This window comes from Babylonia areolata, chromosome 22, assembly GCF_041734735.1.
Source record: "Babylonia areolata isolate BAREFJ2019XMU chromosome 22, ASM4173473v1, whole genome shotgun sequence".
Lineage (NCBI taxonomy): Eukaryota > Metazoa > Mollusca > Gastropoda > Neogastropoda > Buccinidae > Babylonia > Babylonia areolata.
The window spans coordinates 4993204-5018264 of NC_134897.1; the positions used below are offsets into that span (position 1 = coordinate 4993204).

The 25061-nt window shown below is 40.0% G+C and overlaps 1 protein-coding gene across 8 annotated transcripts in view; it reads left to right on the top strand.

Annotated features, from left to right (window-relative positions):
• Positions 1-25061, top strand: part of LOC143297438 (uncharacterized) — a 97926-nt gene that overhangs the window by 58527 nt on the left and 14338 nt on the right. For 7 of the 8 annotated variants that reach the window (XM_076609797.1, XM_076609801.1, XM_076609794.1 and 4 more), the window contains exons 4-8: positions 5461-5671; positions 6630-6739; positions 7342-7466; positions 8207-8350; positions 23041-23199. In XM_076609797.1, the coding sequence (XP_076465912.1) occupies positions 5461-5671; positions 6630-6739; positions 7342-7466; positions 8207-8350; positions 23041-23199 (749 nt within the window). The remainder of the gene's footprint in view (positions 1-5460; positions 5672-6629; positions 6740-7341; positions 7467-8206; positions 8351-23040; positions 23200-25061) is intronic. The other variant, XM_076609802.1, reaches the window with a different exon arrangement.

Below are 25061 nucleotides of genomic sequence, written 5' to 3' on the forward strand. Positions count from 1 at the left end.
GTCTAGTGCTGCTTTTACTAATTGAGAAATATTTCGTATATGCTTGTGCTGGTAGCGGATTTATATTATATGAGGGAATATTTGTATGTGAATGTGGTAGACGTGGTTTATTCGTGCTCGAGCATTTGTATTTGTGTGAGGGGCGGGGGAAGGGGGTTGTTGACATTGATAACGGAGATACTGATATAATTCAAGGAGTTACTGAACTAAATTTATGTCGTGAAAACATCAGTTCTCCTGTAATAAGGGAAGAAGTTGAGAAAGCTGTAAACAAGTTGAACAAGAGGCAAGGCCTTCAAAACTCACTTGTGGTACGCGCTTTATCCAGTACAGGAATCATGAGGAGAGCGGGGGGGGGGGGGGGGGGGGGGGGGGGGGGGGGGGGGGGGGGAATATATATACAGCTTGGGAGGGAAGGAAAACAGGCACGTGAGCGGGATAGAACCACGAATGTTCAATTCAGTAGCAAGCAGTTTTAGTCCCTCCGCTACGACGCATCTGACGTCATTGACCAAATTTAAAATTTAAAGCAATGTTGTTGTTTGGTGTTTTTTTCGCGATAAAGATATGCATGTATTGGACGTAATAGTGCCGTTTAAATTGGATTGACGACATGCGTTTGTGGCCAAACATTTCGTACGGCAACATTTTCAACTATTGTGTCCTGAAAATAGGGATTTATGGAGAGGAAATGAACAACCACAAAAGTTTTGAAAGTTTTAATTACTTTTACAGTAGCAAACTTGGCAAGATTCAGTGTGTGTGTGTGTGTGTGTGTGTGTGTGTGTGTGTGTGTGTGTGTGTGTGTGAATTATGCTCATGTCACACTGTGTGTGTGTGAACTATGCTCCTGTCACACTGTGTGTGTGTGTGTGTGTGTGTGTGTGTGTGTGTGTGTGTGTGTGTGTGAACTATGCTTCTGTCACACTCTGTGTGTGTGTGTGTGTGTGTGTGTGTGTGTGTGTGTGTTTACTATGCTCCAGTGTGTCCTTTATGAACTTTATATGCTATTAATATCTTTAGGAATCCTATACTTATTATTTGTGCAATTTGATTTTGATTACTAATTGAATATTTGAATAATTGAATATCAATCAATATTTCTTTTTTGTCCTCAAGCAAAGAATAAATGTGTTGTGTGCTCATAAACAAGAACATCAAAATTTTGAAATAGTAGCCTAAATAAGCCTACAGTTAAGTTACCCCACCCTCACCCCCACCCCACCCCACCCCCAATCACTCCACATGTTTGCCAAACAATACCCCACCCCACCCCACCCCACCCCCCAATCTCTCCACAGGTTTGCCAAACAATACCCCACCCCACCCCACCCCCCAATCACTCCACGTTTGCCAAAAAATACCCCACCCCCACCCCACCCCACCCCCCAATCACTCCACATGTTTGCCAAACATGCAGTCCTTCGAGAAATACATCAACAACGGATATGCTATTGAACAGCATAATGCAAAACAAAACTGTGGACTGCAGACAGGAATTTAGATCAAATTGGTTTTCATATATATATATATATATATATATATATATATATATATATTTATATGCAAACTAAGAAATCACTTTTTTCCAAAGTGTTGATGTTGTTGGTTTTTTTGTTTGTTTTTTTTACAATGCTGATGGAGGTACTGGTAGTGGCAATGATTGTAATGATATTGTTATTCTTATTACTGATATATCTGTTCTCATGACTTATTTTGACTATTATCAACTTTTTCCTAATCACACATAATAAATAAGATACATTTACATTCCAATTTAATTTAGAGGGTACAGAAAAGAAAAGACTTGAACATTATATATATATATATATATATATATATATATATATATATATAGGCTAGCATTTTCTTTGTTTTTAAATCTGCAGCTGCTTACTGTTTATTGTAATTTTCTTATTAGCAAAGTCAAACGTAATAATACTAATACTGATCCTTAACATCACATATTATTGTTCACCACACACACACACACACACACACACACACACACACAGAGAGAGAGAGAGAGAGAGAGAGAGAGAGCATTCTTTTGTGGGTGTGTAAAATTCTAAAGTGATATCAGTATCTGTGAATATGATAGGACAAAACACTTAATTTCCTGCACAATTATTAAACAATGTAAAAATTGTTCAAAGCAAGAGTACTTAAATTTTAACTTCTTGCAAGATTGTTACAAAGATTCATGAATTGTAAAAACTAATTTTCAGATAAACTTTGCGGCCTCCTGAAATGTTTGCACAGAAGGCAAATCATTCAGTATTGTTCAATTAGGAAGATGTTCAACAATACTGAGAGGAAGGGAAAATGGTAAATGCTCCAAGATTAACTGCTGAACCTTATTAACTTAAGTCTTGTGAGGCCACATCACCAGTTATTTTTTTCTCAAACCTTTTTTTATTCATTATATCAACAGGACACTATTGACAGAAAATTAAACAAACAAAAAAATCTTAAACAGGGAAAGGTTATTTGCAAATGTGTTTGGCACACACAACACATGGATTTATATATATATATATATATATATATATATATATATATATATATATATATATATATATAAACCACAGTACATCTTGGTTAACATTTTCTGTCATATTTAATTGCTCACACAAAACACACACACACACACACACACACACACATATATATATATATATATATATATATTTCAACATATATTCTTACAAAGTTACATAAATTCATAGATGCATGCATTCATACAACATGGGGGTAACTTAACTGTAGGCCTATACAAACGTAGAAATTCTCTGGCTTTGGGGGATTTTTACACGTAGACTGCCGCCCTCCACGCTCGACGTCGATCTTCGTCTTTGAGCATTGACCAAAACAGATAGGGTGGTTCGCAGCCAGTTTTCGCGTAGCATCGGTTTATGGTGAAAACATTCCTGTTCCAGAAGCTTGTTCAACTTCTCAGAGCTGTAGGTACAGCCTAAAACAGCACAGTTTTTCTTTTTTGGTATGGTTCCACGTGGACACGTTGATCGAGTACGTTCTAAAAAAGTGTTTACTTTCGGTTTTGCCGGAATAGACTTCCCTGAGATGTTATGCTTCGCTAGCCAAGATTAGTAATGGCGATATGCATGAATGCTTCTACAAGAAAGTCGTGAATAGATCTGCACAAAGGCTGACCGAAACTGAAAGAAACGGTTAATTCAATTTTTCTTTAATGTTCATTCCGGTTAAATCAGTGTCCACTCCAAAATATTCTTGTGCAGTAAACACGTTGATAGGTGTAGTTAGTGTCACTGTATGTGATTTGTCCAGAATTTGTATTTCTTTTCTTTTAATTGCGAAAAAAAACGAAATCATACCGTCTTACCAAGTAGCATGCGTTCCGGCAGCTCGGAAGTGGTAATACAGCGTTTGCGGAATCCGGACTTTGCCTCAATGAAAAGAACCGTTAATTATCCGGAAATACGGCATAACTTTCAACTTGTTATTCGTATGACTGTGAAGACTTTTTTCCTGCTATGTTTTAGCCAAGTTTGGTATTGGCAGACTGAGTATTTCTAGAGAAAATGGCGATGCTAAAGTTTACCATGGACACACACACACACACACACACACACACACACACACACACACACACACACACATATATATATATATATATATATGTATATATAGACATCCAAACACCGGGTTGTAACGTAGACTCACTTTGTTTACACAATTTAGTCAGAAACGGTAAAGCTGCTGGTATTGATTCTGTTGTGAATGAATATATTAAAAGCTGTGTTCCTTTGTTGACCAAGTGTTTCTGTAAGTTGTTCAACACAGTTTTGGATAATGGTACTGTACCAGAAGAGTGGGTTGTTGGGCTGATATTGCCTCTTTATAAGAGAAAGTGTGACAAAATGATTGTAACAGCTACGGAGGTATAATTTTGTTAAGCTGTGTTGAGAAATTGTTTACATCGATTTTGAACGACAGACTATCAAGCTTTATTAACAGTAATAATTTGCTGCCAGAAAACCAAGCAGGTTTTAGACGCATGCATTCAACACTAGGGCATGCTGTTGCTCTTAAAGCTTTGATTGACATATTATCGATGAAAAAGTAGCCACTGTACTGTGCATTTATTGGTCACAAAAAGGCGTTTGACTCAGTTTGGAGGCAGGAATTGTGGCACAAACAACAAAAGCAGGAAATTTCTCGCAGAGTATTTGATGTTATGGGGACTATGTATAATCAAAATCAAATCTCGTGTTTTTGTTGGTGGTAAAGTATCACATTATGTTGGACGTTTCAGAGGGGTTCGACAAGGAGAAAACTTTTAACCTTTTCTTTTTTCATTATTCATAAATGGCCCTGAAAAAGATCTTATTGATGATGGTTGCTTTCCACTTAGAACTGACCAGTATTCTTGTGTGTGTGTGTGTGTGTGTGTGTGTGTGTGTGTGTACAATATACATATATAATTATATATAAATATAAGTATATATATGTATCATATGTATGTATGTGTTTATGTATGTATATATGTATGTATGTATGTACGTATGTATGCAGTTTTGTTTATTTATTTATTTATTTCCTTTTTTCATAGATGCTTGATGGAAAAAAAAAGTAGTTGTTGCGTATCCAATTTACCACCATGAAATAAATTTTGACTGACTTTTGAGTTTGACTTTGACTTTGACACACAAATCGTCATCAGTTCATTTTCTTCATCTGCATGTTGCACGTAACTTGCCAGACAAGGTACACGCTCACACCCCCAGCCCCATTTCTCCTTGCCATTTTCAGTTACGGTCTTTACCCAGGAGGGTTATCACCCCTGCTGCACTTCTGAGCCCACATCCCGGGCCGTGGAGACAGAAAATGACTACTGTAAGCTGTTGGCGCAACGTGATTGGACCGATAGCATTAGATCGTCAATAACAGTCATGCAAGAAAGCCTCACTGTGGCAGTAAAAGTCTAACCCGCTCGAGACTGGCGGGAAAGCGGGGCATTTATGTCTTAGAAAAGGAGAAGAAAAGCTTCCACATTTCTTGCCCTTGCTCCTTGGCACTGTCCGATCTGTGCACCCACGACGTGGTACCAGTGAACTATCGTGGACACTAATCGCAAAGAGCCATCGCTGAGAATTCACGGCCATGGACTGACTGTACTATGTAATCAAAAGCCGGCAGTAACTCTTATAGACGGTCAGGGGGGGGGGGGGGGGGGGGGGGGGGGGGGGGCGCGTTGCTTATTTATCTTAGAGTGTAGTGCAGGAAGAGGGGGAGGCAGAGGGCGCGAGTGTGTGTGTGTGTGTGTGTGCGTGTGTGTTTTCGGGATCGAGGGAGGGGGTTAACTGCCGTCAAAAAGTGGTTCTGCAACGAGGGAGACGGAAAGAGAGAGAGTGAAGACAGAGACAGGCATTATGAGGCTTTGTGAACTACAGTCAGGTCCTCTCGTTCCTTTCCCAGGTTAGGAAGCGGAGATCAAGAGATTCACTGGGCACCCACCCCCGTGTCTATCAATCCTCCCGCCCCCCAGGGCAGCAAGGTTCGAACCGTGGCCTGCGGCAGCCGTCACACCCTAGTGGTGATGGACAATGGCAACCTGCACTCCTTCGGCAACAACTTCTATGCCCAGCTGGGATACAACTTCAGGGAAAATAATTATAAGGAAAATCAGGTAGACTGTCAATAGCCACATCGTTGCTGGTGGTGATTGTAGTGCATGTGGTGTGGATTTTTTTTCTTTCTCACGTGTTATTGTTGCTCTTGTTGTCGCAGTCATCGTTTTTTTCTTCCTTCCAATGTCTTTCGTTGTATATGTTTAAGACAGTTATCAAAACCGTTTTGCATTATCACATTATAAGTGTATCGTAATGTACTGAATTCATAGTCATTTTACTTAACTTTCCATTTGTTGTTTTTTCTTTCTCCACATTACACCCTTTTCTACATCAGCTATACTAAGCTACTGTCTGTTGCAATTGAGCTTCGAATCACACGCTGTTGTGGTGTTGTGATGAAAAAATCAGAGTGGTCGATGATGATGGCGTTGGAATGTGGAGTGTTGGCCCAGAGGTAACGCGTCCGCATAGGAAGCGAGAGAATCTGAGTGCACTGGTACGAATCACACCGGCAGTCGCCAGAATTTTCTCCCCCTTCACTAGACCTTGAGTGGTCTTCTGAATGCTAGTCATTCGGATGAGACGATAAACCGAGGTCCTGTGTGCAGCATGCATTTAACAAAGGGTTGTCCTTGGCAAAATTATGTAGAAAAATCCACTTTGATAATAAAACAAATAAAACTGCAGGCAGGAAAAAATACAAAAAAAATGAAGAGTGGCGCTGTCAGTGCAGCAGTCCCAATTTCACAGAGAAATCTGCTGTGACAACAAAAAAGAAGAAAAGGAAAAGAAAAAAGGAGTGATACAAATCTGGGAACAGGATTTTATCAGGCAGACTAAGCCAATGATGATGATGGTGGTGGTGGTGGTGGTGGTGTGTATGTGTGTGTATGTTGGGTGGACACGTACATGGCTGGTCTATTTTCTGTATAATGTCTGCCCTTCAATCTGTGTGTGTGTGGCTGTGAAGGAGGCCGTTACCATGTTTCAGTTACAAACTGAAGGTGGTTTCAGGTGACGCCTCACTTCCTGGAGTTCCTCAAACACCGCGCTGTGCGCCAAGTGGCCTGTGGCGACAAACACTCCCTGATCCTCTTCATGGATGGCTCTCTGGCCGCTGTGGGGTGAGACACACACACACACACACACACACACACACACACACACACACACACACACACACTCACTCACTCACTCACACACACACACATTGGCAGACAGACATTCCAAGAGGCGCCGTTAGCAGTGCACGGGACGAGACAAAAAATAGATACACTGACAGATAGACAAAACGCGCTTTTTTGCTTCTCCGCATGATGTAGGGAAGACAGACAGACAGACAGGTAGGCGAACAGACAAACACAGACAGACAGAAAGGTTGGCAAACAGACAATCATAGACAGACAGACTCAGAGTGACCGCCCTCTTCCATCATCACATGGAAATAAGTCATGAAAACTGAAAACAGACACTGTTAGACTGACAGATAAAAGAACCAAAAAAAGTTAGAGAGGCTCCCTGGCAGAATCGGTCAGGCTTTGTACTTCTGATCCAGTGTTCACCAGTAATCGGGGTTCGAGGTGTCTTTTCGGCACGCTGTTGTGCTTTGTCTCCCTGTCTCTGTCTGTCTGTCTCTTAAAATTTCGGGAAAACCTGTACGAAAGAGAGAAAAAAAATTAAAAAAAAGAGAAAGAAGACGGTGTGTGATGGCAGTGTGTTCTGACAGGAACAACGCCCACGGTCAGCTGGGTGACGGGGGTGTGGAAGAGTCAGCAGTGCCCAGACCCGTGGACGTGGAGGGGGCGGTGAGGACTGTGTCTTGTGGCCCCCATCACAGTCTGGCCCTCACAGGTCAGTGTGCCTCCTGTACGGCTGTCAGGGAACTGTGCTCATGCTTCTGTTGACAGCCCTAGCACGCCTGATTCTTCCCTTTGTGTCGTTATCATCATCATCAGTATTGTACTATCGTTATCATTACCGTCAGAGTCATTCAGATATTTACATTATGATTTTTCTTCTTTCTTTTTTTCATGTTGGTAAAGTACATATGAATATTGCAAACTGCAAGTTGAAAATAAAAAGTCAACTAATAAAAATTTAAAACCAGCTAATCCCAGCCCTCATCGGCTCACTCTTCTCCTGCTCATCCTGTTCCTCCTTTTTAAGTTATTAAGACTTGTTTTGGATCTTACATACACATAATATGATTATCTTAATCCAGTCATCAGAGGGTATCCAAAACAAAGTCACAAAACTTAACAAAGAAGCGAAATGCAACTCCCATTGCTGATGCCTACGTCCCCCCAATTACATGTCCACTAGGACATAACCAGATTGCATTCCAGAGAGACACGGCGAAGAAATAACGCGCGTAATTGTGCTCGATGCTTTTATAATCACAGCGACATACTTTCCCACTAAAAAAAAAAACATTTGCTTTACGTATGTTCTGTCCTTCTGTTCTCCACCATATTTCCGTTAATTGAAACCAATATTGAACCATGTATACAAAGACATATAGGCCACGCACAGTCAACAACAACAAACCAGCAGCTTGTTATGCAATGTTGTCTGTGGTTGTCACGTGACAGAAAAGGGTCACGTGTACGCCTGGGGATATGGCAAAGCTTGTGGAAAGCGGCGACGTGACGTGACCACACCGGAACTCATGGCATTCAAAGGCAGAGAAGTGGTGCAGGTGGCAGGAGGGAGCACTCACAACCTCGCTTTGACGGGTGGGTTTCTCATTGTTACTTGTTCTTGTTACCCGCTGACCTGTACCGGGGCGGGTATAGTCTTTTGGCTGTATATGTTTTGACTGACTCACTCACTCACTCACTCACTGCATCATCGACTGGGCAGGAAAGAACAGACTCACCGCGCTTTACAGAGTGGCATACATTTTCATAAGCCAGCTGATCCAATCCAAGGGCTAACATAGAATGAGGCGTAGCGTTTGACGCCACATTCACTTTTTGAACTGATCTTTAGTCCCCTTATTCATTGCCCCACTGCAGTCAACAGCATGTCCAGGCACTGTCTGCAGCATAGATCCTGACTGTCATTACACTGCTTCCCAGTGACCACAAAGTTCTACACTTACAGTGACCAACGCGCACATTCCTCGCTGAAGATTGTTGTGGTTCCCGAAGGAGAGAGAAAAAGACAGCGAACTAAAATCGACGCTATCAACAACAACAAAATGGCGGTGTATCACTGAGTAGATGGTTAATAATTAAGGCAGGAAGGAGAGCAGTGATGACCAGTGTCGGCCATTGTTATCAGCAGTCTTGTGGCCGGAACTGTCAGAAATAACGTAATCCAAGTGCACAGATCACGTGAACATTTAGCAATGGTCGTTGCCGCAGCATGTGGGCCAAGGGAATGGGATTTGTTTGCAATCGGCATTAATTCAGTGTGAGGCGAGGAGGGTTCACTCATGCATAATCTGGATGGGTAAAAAAGAAAAAAAAAAAAAAAAACAAATCGCGATGGAGTGGTCAGATTTTAAATATGATTTTATCTGTTAATCAGGCTTATGATTTGAAATGTGTTTGTAAGCAACTATCTCTTTGTCCAGGTTGGGTGAAAATGTATTGGTTTTGCTTATGTGAAATGTGTTGGTGTTGTCGGGACGAGCTCACAGACGGGTCCGATTCTCTATCCTGAACATATCCGTTCACTTTGCCAATCACTACGCACTCATTTCTCATTAAAATAACCGAAGACACCGTATACACTTATACACTGATTATTAATAGTCATAACTTCACACAAATCAAATCAAATCCTTTAAACAGCATGACAATATAATCCTAATCCTAATATTAATCCCGGGATATTCTTCTCTCTTACATGGCCAGGTTTTCACCCACACATTTACACCACAGTTCTGTCCCAAAGGTCACTCTTGCCGATTGTGGATTTCTTCAAGAATCAGGTTGTCTGGAAGCGTCCTTTTCGCGCAGGTATAGAACCTCACACCTGGTCAGTTGCCCTGCTGCAGCTCCTTACAGTACGCATCTGACGCTGAAGTCTTCTGGATCTTCTTTATTCTGGTGCCGATAGGGTGGAGAAAGTCTTTGTGGACGCTCTTCTGGGAGATGCCTCTGCTTCTCTTCTTTTCTTTTCCACACTTCTTCTTCTTCTTCTTTCTCTCTCTCTCGTTCCTCCCGTCACCTCGTGACACGACTTCTCTCTCTGACCAGTCTCCCTAACAAGCCTCCCGCTCTGGGAGTCTTAAACAGACGTCCTTTCACATGTCTAGGTGGCTACTATGTGGAGTGATGGCCTAGAGGTAACGCGTTCGCCTAGGAAGTGAGAGAATCTTAGCGCGCTGGTTCGAATCACTGCTCAGCCGCCGATATTTTCTCCTCCTCCACTAGACTTTGAGTGGTGGTCTAGACACTAGTCATTCGGATGAGACGATAAAACGAGGTCCCATGTGCAGCATGCACTTAGCGCACGTAAAAGAACCCACGGCAACAAAGGGTTGCTTCTGGCAAAATCATGTAGAAAAATCCATTTCCATAGGAAAACAAATAAAATTGCACGCAGGAAAAAATACCAAAAAATGGGTGGCGCTGTAGTGTAGCAACGCGCTCTCCCTGGTGAGAGCAGTCCTAATTTCACACAGAGAAATCTGTTGTGATAAAAAAGAGAAATACAAATACTTATATCTTCCCGCAGTGCATATACAACTGCGTATAACGTAATGCATTTCCATTTTCTAACATACAAATCACAACAGTATCTAATCTTTATAGTCAATTTTATATTCAAACATGGTACTAATAAAGGGACTGTTTATTTTTGACTCACTTGTGTAAACAAAGTGAGTCTATGTTTTAACCCGGTGTTCGGTTGTCTGTGTGTGTGTGTGTGTGTGTGTGTGGTAAACTTTAACATTGACATTTTCTCTGCAAATACTTTGTCAGTTGACACCAAATTTGGCATAAAAATAGGAAAAATTCAGTTCTTTCCAGTCATCTTGTTAAAAACAATATTGCACCTCTGGGATGGGCACAAAAAAGTAAACAAGAGAGGCAAGTCCTTCAAGACTCACTTTTGATACACTTAAAAAAAAAATCTAATCGTTAAAATGTGTTCTGTATTTATTATTATAAAGCTTCGCGTTTAAAAAAAAAAGAGAAAAAAAAGTCCTAATCAGATTCGAACCCCACGTGTTAAGGTGAGAAGAAACTGCCTTATCCATTACACTATCGTGGCTCCTTAACTGACGTTCTAAAAGTTAACATTTGAACATACTTTTTTAAAGGGCGATAAATCAATTGCGGTATTCGCAGTGAGAACGCTGTTTAAATCCTATTATTCTTGTGTATCTTGGGCATTCAAAAAATCTTTAAGGGCAATAAAAAATTCTTTTTAATCGCTATCGCCACAATCACACTGCAGCATTTAGCCGTTTTCACTAGATCTAGATAGATGTACAAGTTCAGTTACACCCGCCGGGAATGTAGTACGACACGGTCGATTCAATTTCTCTTTTACGTTCATTCTAGTTTTACAGTTGTAAAGTTATGAAGATTTAGTATTTTGTTAAACTAGTAACATGTAGAGCCAAGTACAAGTACTTCTAACTGTCATAAGAAGTGAAAAGGACTTCATTTTGAGAAAAGTCAAGACTGGAAATTTTTTCGTTTCATCGTGATCAGTTCAAGGGTATTAACTCGCATGGTTTATAATTTTTAACTGTGAATTCCGACTGATTCTGTGGATATTTTTATGGCAGTTTGGGGCATAATCCAGTAAGTGATGAGGCGTTCACAAGTCTTTCTCTGAATAAATATTTAACGGTCTCCTTCTCCAACTTTCCATCATATGTTATTGTGTATTGTCCATTGAATATAGGATTGAACGGGCAGGTCAGCAACTTGAAACAAAATGGCGTCGTTCGCGTTCACGAAGAATATGAGCACGCGCTTTGAATGTGTATAAATATGTGTACGCAACTGATTTTTGCCCATGACCTTCAGGGCTCAGCCAACAGATCTGCAAAGTCCACTCGTCACATTGATTTTAGTATTTTACGAAAAAGACCACTTGGGCGAATGAACATAGTGAAAGCCCTGTACACTGAGAGTAAAACACACAAGCTTTTTATGTATTGAGTATAATTTCAAAATGTAATATTTAAGATGAGAAAGATCAGTTTAAAGCAAATTAAGTAACCTAGCATTAATTACAGAGTAATTTCCCATTTTTACTATCTGCACCAAAACGTTTGCAAAATAAATAAAACTTCCATGCTTAGCAAAAGAAGTTCCTGTTTGAACAAAAAATGATAATAATGACTGCTCTTGAAGGAGACCGTTAAATATTTATTCAGAGAAAGATTTGTGAACGCCTCATCACTTACTGGATTATGCCCCAAACTGCCATAAAAAATATCCACAGAATCCACTTGGCTCTACATGTTATTAGTTTAACAAAATACTAAATTTTCGTATCAACTTTAAAACTATAAAACAAGAGAGGCAAGGCCTTCAAGACTCACTTGTGATAAATTAAGCCCCCTAGCATTAATTAGAGTAATTTCCCTTTTTTACTATCTGCACCAAAGCGTTTGCAAAATAAATAAAAATTCCATGCTTAGCAAAAGAAGTTCCTGTTTGAACAAAAAATGATAATAATGACTCCTCTTGTTGTTGTGTCAGAATAAGAGGTCAAAGTGCCAAGTTTAGAGAATACAAAAAATATAAATATAACAGTAAATGCAGTTTGCATACAAATAGGCTTCTTTTTAAAAAAAAATTTTGTGCCCATCCCAGAGGTGCAATATTATTTTAAACAAGATGACTGGAAAGAACTGATTTTTTCCTATTTTTATGCCAAATTTGGTGTCAACTGACTAAGTATTTGCAGAGAAAATGTCAATGTTAAAGTTTACCACACACACACACACACAGAGACAACCGAACACCGGGTTAAAACATAGACTCACTTTGTTTACACAAGTGAGTCAACTAGAAGGAACATAAAAGAGAAATTGAATCGACCGTATCATACTACATTCCTGGCGGGTGTAACTAAACTTGTACATCAATCTAGATCTAGTGAAAACGGCTAAATGCTGCAGTGTGATTGCGGCTATAGCCATTAAAAAGAATTTTTTATTGCCCTTAAAGATTTTTTGAATGCCCAAGATACACCAGAATAATATGATTTAAACAGCGTTCTCACTGCAAATACCGCAATTGATTTATCGCCCTTTAAAAAAGTATGTTCAAATGTTAAATTTTAGAACGTCAGTTATGGAGCCACGATAGTGTAATGGATAAGGCAGTTTCTTCTCACCCGAACACGTGGGGTTCGAATCTGGTTAGGACTTCTTTTTTTCTTTTTCTTTTTTTTCTTTCTTTTTTTTTTTTTTTTAAATGCGAAGCTTTATAATAACAAATACAGAACACATTTTAACGATTAGATTTTTTTTTTAAAGTGTATCACAAGTGAATCTTGAAGGCCATGCCTGACTTGTCATTCTATGAGTTTACGAGCCTATGAACTTTATTGTTAACCTAAGCTCGGAGAACCGCAACATTCCATCTCTGTGTCAACTCTGTTGCCTGAGAGACTTCCCGGTTTTCACACCGTTCTCGGACTTGCTGCTGCCCAAGGCATTTCCCAGGCTACGATCGTGGGGCTGCGTTCGCCTCTTTGCTCCGATGGCTACACACACACACACACACACATCTTTGCTGGTTCAGTTGAGCTGCATCTACATAAATCCATCACAAAGTTTCTTTCAGAAAACAGTGCAGGCATCTCTCTCTCTCTCTCTCTCTCTCTAGGCCGCTACACATTCATCAGTGAAAGCGGAAGCAGTGTGAACGATTATTTTGTTTTGTCAAATGACCTTTACAGCGTTGTTTCAGATGTGTGTACATTGCGTGTTGCTGATCGAGCCGAATCAGACCATTTTCCAATTGAATTTTGTATTTTATGTCCCATTGAGAATATGTCTACAAACAGGAAATTTGATGTTCTGATGTAATTGAAAAATTTGTGTGGAATGAGGATCATAGTCAAGAATTTGTTAGTAATTTGTCTGAGTTAAGTACCCAGGATAGACTTAAAATTGCTTTAGAAATGATTGATGTGAATGTTAATGAAGCTTTGGAGGTGTTTAATAACTGTATCCGAGACTGTGCAGCATGTATGAAAAAATCTATTAGAGTGGATCAAAATAAACGAAATGAGGGTTGGTTTGATGGGGAATGTAGGATTAGAAGGACGAAGGTTCGTAGATTGTTGAGAAAATGTAGAAGAACGTTAGATAAAGATGATGAAATTTCATACGTGAGAGCTAGAAGAGAATTTAAAAACACTTTAGTTAGAAAGCAAAAGTTGTTTAATAAAAATCTTTTGGACAGTCTTGAGTGTTCTATTAATAATCAACAAGAATTTTGGAAAAATATGAATAAAATTTGTTCTAAAAAGAAGCAGCCGAAGCATGATATTTCTATTGATAAATGGTTTGGGCATTTTAAAGCCTTACTTGATAGAGGTTTATCATATGATAGTGATGAATATGTTACCAGATGTGGAGAATCATTCTATGAATCGCCCTATTTCACACGAAGATGTTCTTTTTGCACTTAGAAAAGTAAAAAAAAAAACAGCAAAGCTGCGGGTCCCGATGGTATTCTTGGGGAATTCTTAAAAACTTCTTGTGAACAAAGTATACATTTTTTCGTAAAGTTCTTCAACAAGCTGTATGATGAGGGCATTTATCCTGAAAGCTGGTGTGAGGCTGTTATCCTTCCATTATATAAGAAGGGTAATATTAATGATACAAATAATTATAGAGGCATATCACTGTCAAATATTAGTAGCAAAGTGTTTAGTACAATAATTAATCAGCGACTTCAGGAATTTGTTGAGGAAAATAATATAACTGGGGAGTATCAAGCTGGTTTTAAGCGAGGATATTCAACAACTGACCATATGTTTACCCTTTTGGCCTTAATTCAGAAACAGTTTTCTTATAATCGCAAACTTTATGTTACCTTTATTGATTTTGAAAAGGCGTTTGATTCTATTAACAGGAACATATTATGGCATATCTTAATTAAACATGGTATTAGAGGAAAGCTTTTTAATTGTGTTAAGAGTATGTATAATGTTGTAAAAACAAGAATAAGATCTGGAGACAAGCTTACTGATTATATTAATTGTACTAGAGGTGTGAAACAAGGGGAAGTGTGCAGTCCTATCTTATTTTCATTATTCATAAATGAATTGGCAATAGAAGTAATAGAGAAGGGTAGGCATGGTGCTATGTTTACAATTGATTATTTTGAATTGTTTGTTTTATTACTTGCGGATGATATAGTTTTATTCTCAGAAACTGTTACTAGTTTACAGTCTCAACTAAACAGCCTGAAAAATGCAGGAAGTAAATACAGTTATGTGTTAATTTGAATAAAAATAATGTTATTGTATTTAGGAAGGGGGGTACTTGGCAGCGAGGGAAAGGTGTTTTTTTGATGGTGTTGCATTGTCTGTTGTAAATGCTTATAAATACCTTGGAGTCCTTTTTTCAACTCTTTTAAGTTTTGTAGCAGCACGTAGAGACCTGTCTAGCAGAGCAAAAAATGCATTGATATTTGTGTTGAGGAAATTGTGTTTGTATTGAATAGCAATTCTTTGCATCTTTTTCTTAAAATTTTTTGATGCTCAAATACAACCCATTGTTCAGTATGGATCAGAACTGTGGGGACTGGATAAAAAAGCTGTTGTGCATTGTGAGTCGGTGCATTTGTTGGGGTTAAACAAGTTTTTAGGAGTTAGTATGAGAACACCAAATGACTAAGTTTATGGTCAGACGAATAGGTATCCTATTTATATTAACTCTGCAGTTAGATGTGTCAGTTATTGGCTAAAATTAACAAAAATGAATAATGATAGATTGCCACGAAAAGCTTATGACATGTTGTATGATTTAGACTTGAAGGGAAAAAATAACTGGGTTTCTAATGTACGATTATGTTTATTTGAACTTGGTTTTGGGTATGCATGGGTTAATCAAGGAGTAGGTGACGATAAATTATTTGTGCGAATTATCCGCCAATGACTGATTGACTGCAGATGGCAAGATTGGGAAAACCACATTAAATATAGTGACAGATTTGATTTATATAGAGTGTATAGTTCGACTAATTTAGTGAAGAAATATCTGTCTCTGAATTTAGATCGTTATTTACGATTTATCTTGACCAGATTTAGATTTGGCATAACCGAAATTAATGTTCATCAGTTTCGCTATAACAATAGAAATAAATTTGCGTTGTTATGTCCATTGTGCAAAGTCTCTATTGAAGATGAAGTTCATTTTGTCTTGATATGTCCTGCTTTGCATCATCTTCGTGTGAAATTCTTACCAAAGAAGTATTATACAGATCCATGTTTGTTCCGATTATGTCTACTGATGGCTTCTAGTAATGAAAATATCGTTCGTAGTTTGGCACTTTATCTGTTCAAAGTATTTCAGCTGCGAGTATCTCTTGTATCATAAATTTTGTGAGGACCTGTGGTGCTCATCTATGTATTGATTATTAACTGTTGTTGCCCCTCTTCGTATGGGGCCAAGGCCTTAAATGAATAAAATCTCAGTTTCAGTCTCAGTCTCAGTCTCAGTCTCTCTCTCTCTCTCTCTCTCTCATGATTGATTTTGTGTTTTGACAGTGTCGTGATGCGCTGTCCCAATGAAGCCAACTATCCCGAAGGCTTGCTTTTTTTCTTTTCTTTTCTTTTTTTTAATTTTTTTTAGAAGGATGACATGTGTACACCTTCACGTGTGGAACGGGACCCTGTGTGTGATTCACAGGATGCTGCTGTGAGGGATGGTGTTCGTGTCCTGCCGTTGTCACACTTCACAGTATGCTGCTTAGGGAGGGGTGCGGGTGGGGGGTGGAGGTGTCCTGCACAAAGTAGAGGGCTGAGGAGTTGTTCTGTTCTTGTTTCGTGCTCGCATATGTGTTGAGGGAGTTGAGGGGAGGGCGGTAAAGTGCGTGGAGGGGATGCTGTATGTGTACTGTGTACTGTGTACTGCGTGTGTGCGTTCGCATGCGTGAAAGCATATGACTATGTACTTACAACTTTTTGACTGCATAAGAGACATTAAGAGAGAGAGAGGTTTGGGGTGGAGTGCTTTAGGGGTCTGTACATGTACACTTCCTTCCTTCTTTCCTTCCGTCTGTCTTCCTACCCCCCACGCCCCCCCCCCACCCCCACCCCCCACACACACACAAACACACACCCTCTCTTTACTTTCTGAGTTTCTTTTTTTTCTATATTTACTCTGTGTGTGTGTGTGTGTGGTTGTTTTTTGTTTGTTTTTTTGTTTTTGTTTTTTGCGTGCGTGCGTGCGTGTATGCGTGTTTGTGTGTATTTTGCCCATCGCCTTTTCATCTTTAATTAGCTCCTGTTTTCTACTTTTACTGTTATTCTTTGTTTCCATCTTTTTCAGTCGGTCACCACTTCCCCATTTTTCCACTTTCTTCTTCTTCTTCTCCTCCTCATCCTTCTCTCGCCCTGCTAATCCCATGGGTCATGTTCCCGGGCCCCATGTTTACCCAGGTTGGTGCAGAGGTCTGACCAGACCTGGCCGTGTTGACAGAGGTCGTTGCTGTTGACTGTGCCATCCCATGTGTGTGATGGAAGCTGACATGGGGAAAATTAACAGATTTGAGGCCCTGAGTTGTAATCTCTTCTCTGTTCTCTTTGTATTTGTCTGTGTTCCCGATTCTCCCGGTCATCCCAAACTCCCACATCCTTTTATTTTCTTTCTAAATAATAATTTCCTCTGTTGGCGCTTTGTCTGTCCGCCTGTTGTCCTCGGCCCTATAATTGATTACAGCTACGTCTTTCCTGTCATTTTTACATTCTTTCCACTCCCCTTTCCACGCACTCAAATTCTAATCCCCTGCTGATCAGACCGCTTCGTTCTGAAATATATGGAAAACTGTCGCCATTTCCCCCCAAAAAAGTAATTTCGTTGTTACATTTCCAATTTCGGTCTCCCCCATACACTTGGTCTTGCTGGATTTCTGGATCTGTCAGGGCATGGCCATAACCTCTGGGCTGATGACCTCTGACACTATCGTGACGAGTAGAAAGAAAGAAAAAGAAAAATCACCGAGGACAAACGTCATTGATGATGATGATATGGATAGCGCCTATCCTCGATCAGAGACCAAGCTGAAAGTTTCACAAACACGGAATCAGTTGCACAACACGCTGCCTGCCGTGGTAGAGCTGACTGACAGCTGCGATTGGGCGCTCATCATTCGTTTCCTGTGTCATTCAATCAGGTTTCAGTTAAGCATATACACACACTCAAACGTAACGTTTTACATGTATGACCATTTCATTTACTTACTCTCGCCATATATGCAGCTATACTCCGTTTTCGGAGGGGGGCGGGGGGGGGGGGGGGTGTATGCTGGATACTGTGTTTTGTTTCCATAACCCACCGAACGCTGACATGAATTACATGATCTTTAACGTGCGTATTTAATTTTCTGCGTGCGATTACACACAAAGGGGTTCAGGCACTAGCAGGTCTGCACACATGTTGACCTGGGAGATCCGAAAAATATCCTCTCTTGACATCGACACCGTGGCGTCCCCGACCTCCAGTCATTTTGGTATGAAACAGCCGACCGTTTTTTCTATGTTGTTTTTGTTGATATTCTTTAAAAATTATGACGAGATATCAGACTTAGCCTCCCCAAAACGAAGAGTAACCCTCATCACATTTCCACAACTGTTCCCAGCATCAGCGGCGCTATCTGCTGAACCAAACAACCCACAACCAGCAAGGAAAACACCAAACTGATCCCAGCTCTAAAAAGACGCACGGAATGTTTTCCTTTCTGAACCTCACCCTCTGTGTTTGAGGCCATGCTTGTTGAGGCTTAGCTTCGATTTGAAGGGCGCACGCAGAGAGCAGGGGAGGTCACTCACAGGTCCTTGTCATTATCTCTCTTACTTTCCTTCAAAAGGCTCTGGGCTTTACTCTCGTAGAATCTCGAGGTGCGTGAGGGGATGTGGTCTTGGTCAAAGCGGAAAGATCTGCAAATTTACTTTGTGAATGGAAAGACAACTTTGTGCTTAGACAGAGAAAGAGGGGGAGAGAGGAGGACGGTATTCTGTGAATGAGTTTCAAACAGGGGAAATTAGGCCTTGAGGAAAAGTTATGCCCCTTGAGAGAAAAAGGTGTCATCTGAGATCATTGTCACATACGGATGCGTGTGATTTACGCATTTTAGACAAATGGTGCATATACAACAAAATTATTGATAGATTGATATATACTGTTATGCACACAGAGGGACAGACTGACAGACAGAAAATACCACTACTACTACTTCTAGTAATATGAGGATGCTAGTACTAGTAGTAGTAGCAGTAGTAGTGGTGCTACTACTGATAATAATAAATCACTTTTCCTTGTAAAACATGCTCACATGCGTTGTACAATGCAGAAACAAACATTTAAAACACGCATATATACACTAAAAATGAAAAACGTACATGCATTAACTTGTACAGACAGCCATCCAAACACACAAGCACTAATTTGTTTATGTACAGAGAGAGAGAATCATCACAGACTACACAGCACATATCATACATCACAATACTTAGGTTGTTTTTCACAATATTAAACACAACTCCCAGTCCAGTAAAGCAATACATAAATACCATATCACAAAACTTAAAAATCCACCCCAACTCTTACTGTCAGTCACATACAATGCACTACATCTCAAGGTACAAAACTTAGAACAGTCACGCCCTTATCCCCTCCCCACAACACTCCTCGATACAAACAGAACAAAAATAAGCACTCACATTCATACACATCATGAGATGAGAAGCTGAAACAGGTGTGTCTTTTTTTTTCTTTCTTATAATCACTAAGAGCTCAGGGCGCTTTACATGAAAGAAAAATATTACACTCTTTCTCAAAAAACCCTCCCCCCACTCACACTCTCCCTTTCCCACTCTACATACATCCAAAGTGAGCTAACATGGGTGGTGTTGGAGAAAAGGAAGCTGAGAGTACTTATAGATAGTTTTTAAAATGATGAGTCTTTAGTGATGAGCGAAAAGCAGAAATAGAATCAGATGCACGGATATGATAAGAAAGGCTGTTCCAGATGTGAGGAGCAGCAAAGAGGAAAGAACGTTCACCATAGATTCTTGTATTCACGCGAGGAAGTTTCAAAAGGTAACCGTCAGAGGAAGAGCGGAGATTTCTTGTGGGAGTGTAAACACTGATAAGGTCAGAAAGATAGGTAGGTCCTGCAGAGTGGAAAGCAGAATAGCAGAGACATGCAACTTTGTATTTAATTCTCACTTCAATGGGGAGCCAATGTAGAGTGCGGAGGTGAGGAGAAATGTGATCAGTACGTGGGACTCTGAGAGTCAGACGGGCAGCATTATTCTGAAGTTTTTGAATTCGCTGAATAATATTATGTGGACAGCCATAAGAAGAGAATCACAGTAGTCAATTTGTGACAGCACAAAAGCAGAAATAAGAGTTTTAGTAGTTTCAACAGAAAGGTACTGACGGATAGAGTTGATGCGACGAAGTTCACAACTGACTATGCGTATCAGGTTTACTACATGAGCATGCATGCTGAGGTTTGAGTCAAGAATGACTCCAAGGTTCCTTGCTGATTTAGAAAACTGAACTGTGGCATCACCAACCACAATAGAGGCAGGAAAAGAAGTAGATGTGGACATTCTTGCAGAGGAAATAATCATAGCTTCAGTTTTGTCATCATTCAACTTTAGTTTGTTGAATGTCATCCAGGATTTAACATCGAGAATACAATCCTGCATTGACAGAATCAGACTATGTACTTGATTTTGTTCTGCAGACTTTTGTAGCTGAGTATCATCAGCAAAAGTGTGGTGAAGAACAGAATGGCCAGAAATGACATCAGAACGAGGAGCAGTGTACAGAACGAACAGAACGGGGCCCAGGACAGAGCCTTGTGGCACACCACAGGAGATCTGGGCTGGATCAGACTTAAAGTTACTAACAGAGACAATCTGGAAGCGGTTGGATAGGTATGAAGAAAACAAATCAGAACTGTTGAGTGAATCCCCAAAACATGTTCAAGTCTGGAAAGGAGTATGCTGTGGTCTATTGTGTCAAACGCAGCTGACAGATCGAGCAAAGTTAACACAGATAGTTTACCTTCATCAACAGACAGTAACAGGTCATTAACTACTTTCATCAAAGCAGTTTCAGTGCTATGAGCAGATCTATATGCTGACTGAAAAGAATAGAACAGATTGTTTAATGCTAAATGGTCTGAAAGTTGGGAGAGAACAATTTTTTTTCAATAATTTTGGACACAAAAGCAAGGTTGGATACAGGGCAAAAACTTTTGAGGTCATTGTGATCCAGAGAGGCTTTCTTTAGCAGGGGCTTAACAAGTGCAGTTTTGTATACATCTGGGAAGACACCAGAAATTAAAGAATCATTTATAATTTTTGTACGTGCAGGCAAAACAACATCCAAACACTCATACAGTAGTGGTGTGGGAAGGGGATCCAGGTCACATGTTTTTGGAGCAGACTTTTTCAACACACAAAGTACATCTGTCTCTGAAACAGGTGTGAAAGCAACAAAAGGAACACATTGAAATTCTTTTCCCAAGGGATGTGACACAAGTGACTGTGAATCCAGTTCTTTCCTGATGTTAACAATTTTTGAGCAGAAAAAATCTGAAAAGACACTGGGCAGTAATGAAAATGGATAGATAGAAAGAAGCAAAGAAGATTTGTTCTGCCACAAAGCTTATTTGTAATGCAATATATTTCTTTGCTTGATTTAGCTTCGGAGATCTTGGTGTTGAAAAACAGTCTTCGCTTTGTGCACAAGAAAGGTAACAAAGGTCTTGGCTTTCTGGTAGATTTGTTTGTAGACAGTTAAACCAGATACCTTCCACTGTGCTTCCTCACACTGAGCTTTTTTCTGAGGGACATAGGGAATTTTAGACAGTGGGGCCAAAGACAGAGCAAGAACCGTCAGCAGAAAGGTGTCAAAAGAGCGCAGCGACTCGAAGGATAGTACAGATGAAGATCTGAAATATATGGTCGCATATTATTGTGACAGAAACACTGAAAGCGGAGACAAGCATTTAAAAAAAAAAGAATTCTCATCTCACAGAAAGCCAATGAAGAGTTCTGAGCAGTTATGTTGCACTCTCGTGCTTGGGTTTATGGAAGACGAGTTGGGCTGCATGATTGTGATTGCATCCAAGTTTGTTTAGTTTGCGGTCAAGAGACCAGGCCAGAGAGAGTTACAATAATCTACTTTTTATAGGTACATAATCTAATATATATATATAGGTACATTTGAGAAGTCGCTGGGGTGTTATTTTGTCCCAGTATGATTGAGTACACTTTCTACACTGTGCTTGGTGTCCGGATCACGTGCAGTGCCAGTGGGGGATGATAGTTCACTGTCATTGCAGAAACATCGATTTGTGTGTACAGGATCAGGCATATAATTGGCTTTCTCCCTCATTGCTTATTCAAATGGCCCTCTGTTGTTGTCTTTGAAAGGTTTGAGTGGTTTATATCGTCCTTCAGCCTCCCCCCTTCCCCACTTTTGTTTATTTATTCAGTTATTGTAATATCTTTGCAATGCTATTTTCTAACGAAATACTTGTTTAGTTGTTACCTGTACTTGTTTCCCTCTACTATCATCTATAATGACTGATCGGCTGATTTCATTTCTTTGTCTGTGTGACTACACGTTATGAAAGCAGGAGTATGACTATAAAGTTGTTGGTCGGATTATTGTTTATCAGTCGATCTTTGTAATTACTGATCAATCGATTGATTATCGAACGATCCATATAATGTTATTTATTGGTTGACTAGTTATTACTTTAAACGCTTGGTTTATATCGGAGACTGGCATAAGCTTACAGCTGGGGCCAACAGCAAAGTGAGAGCTGTGTGATAAATTGTTTCTCCACTGCAATGGAAATTAATTACAGCTCAGTGTTGAGGAAGGACACTGAATCTCAAACTAGGAGGCAAGACAGCACGGACTCTCAGCGCTACAGCCTTGGAAGCTAGTTTGCTTTTTTTTTTTCTTTCTTTTTTCTCTTTTTTAGCCACCCCAGTGCCAACTGTCCTAATGCCCTCATGGCCGAGAGAGTGGGGATATAACTTGGGCAAGACACTATCCATTGTAATCAAATTCTCGTCCATATAGTTGGGGAAGCAGTTGCCTCCTCTGCTGTTCTGATGGTCATAGTCGGACACAACTGACTATCATACATAATTATACATACATAGTTATTGATCGATCTTTATCAGTTGATTGGTCACTGATCAGTCAGTGTGTGATCACTGTGCTTGACAGCGGGAGGCAAGGTGTACAGCTGGGGATTCGGGACAGACGGACAGCTGGGTCTGGGATCGGTAGTCATGGCAACCAGACCACGGCGTGTACAACACAGCTTTCTAGAGGAGGGGGCGTCCTTTGTGGCCTGTGGTGACGCATTCTCCGCAGTCCTGACTGGTGAGGTCACATGCAGTATCCTTTCTTACATCTCACACTGTTCCTTCAAGTCTGTTGAGGTATTCTGAGAACTATGCGGACATTTTGATTAACAACAGTCTGTTCGACATTGTGATCTTATCTAGGGGCATAAATGAAAGGCAACATTTTTAAACAGATAGTAAAAGTCAACATTCACTGATGTACGTTTATTTCTATTCGTATTTGTATTTCTTTTTATCACAACAGATTTCTCTGTGTGAAATTCGGGCTGCTCTCCCCAGGGAGAGCGCGTCGCTACACTACAGCGCCACCCCCCCCCCCCCCCCCCCACCCCCCTTTTTTTTTTTTTTTTTTTTTTTTACCTACCTGCAGTTTTATTTGTTTTTCCTATCGAAGTGGATTTTTCTACAGAATTTTGCCAGGAACAACCCTTTTGTTGCTGTGGGTTCTTTTACGTGGCTTAAGTGCATGCTGCATACGGGAACTCGGTTTATCGTCTCATCCGAATGACTAGCGTCCAGACCACCACTCAAGGTCTGGTGGAGGGGGAGAAAATATCGGCGGCTGAGCCGTGATTCGAACCAACGTGCTCAGATTCTCTCGCTTCCTAGACGGATGCGTTACCTCTAGGCCATCACTGCACGTTGAAAATATTTCCCAAATTTTGTGAAGGTTTTATTTTTCGCCTGTGTTAAAATATTACTCTGATCATCTACTTTGACAAGGTCATAATAATTGTTAAAATATGATACTTTACTTTTATTGGCACAAAGCTGATTAAACCTGTCCATGATTTCACAATAATTGTTAAAATATGTGTTGAAATGGCAGTTGATGTTTATGATTGTAATTTTATGTAATAATTGAATGCCAGACACGTAGTTACCACCCCAGCAATAGTATATTGATTGTTTGGGTAATACTACATAGCATGTCTTCTTTTCTTTTATTCTGCGTAAATAAAAATACGCATCTTTTGATTATCTTCCTCTCTTCCTTAAGGTTTAAAAAAAAGTCTTCATTCATTGCAGAAGCAGAAGCAGAACGTACATACGGAAGATAACACTCCGTTTTACATTTTGAATACACAACAATTCATTTTCATCTTCAGTTTTACATCCGCATTTCAGTTCTTTTACAAAGATGTTTGAGTGTAAGTGTTGTTAACTGTGCATTTGTATATATATATTCATTTTAGCGAATGCAATTATGAAATAAATATGTAACAAACTATAGTTTATCCCAAACAGGACAGACATTTCTGATTCTAAGTATTTTGTAGAGGTCTTTTTTTTCCAAGAGACATTTACATTTAACTTACATTTCCTATTTAACAAGGGCTTAGGTACAGTGTTAGCCATAATCATCGGGTCTTAGATAGTTATCGTCGTGTATCTTTTAGTTAGTATGCACAGAAATGATGTGTGTGTTTTTTAAACTATGTGCTTTTGTTTAATTAAGAGTAACATTTAAGTTACTTGCTGTTTCGGGTGTCTGGATGTTGTTTCTTTTTTACCAGCTCTGTCTTGCCTCCGTGACAGATCAGCAGGTGGTGGGTGTGTTGATGTATGTTAATTGATATGTGTATTGACGGGTGTGTCGATGTGTTTGTTGATGTGTGCAGCTAGTGAGGTGTGTTGATGCGTGTAGTCAGTAAGTTGTGTTGATGTGTGTAGTCAGTGGGGTGTGTTGATGTGTGTAGTCAGTGGGGTGTGTTGATGTGTGTAGTCAGTGAGGTGTGTTGATGTATGTAGTCAGTGAGGTGTGTTGATGTAGTCTGTGAGGTGAGGTGTGTTGATGTGTGTAGTCAATGAGGTGTGTTGATGTGTGTAGTCAGTGGGGTGTGTTGATGTGTGTAGTCAGTGAGGTGTGTTGATGTA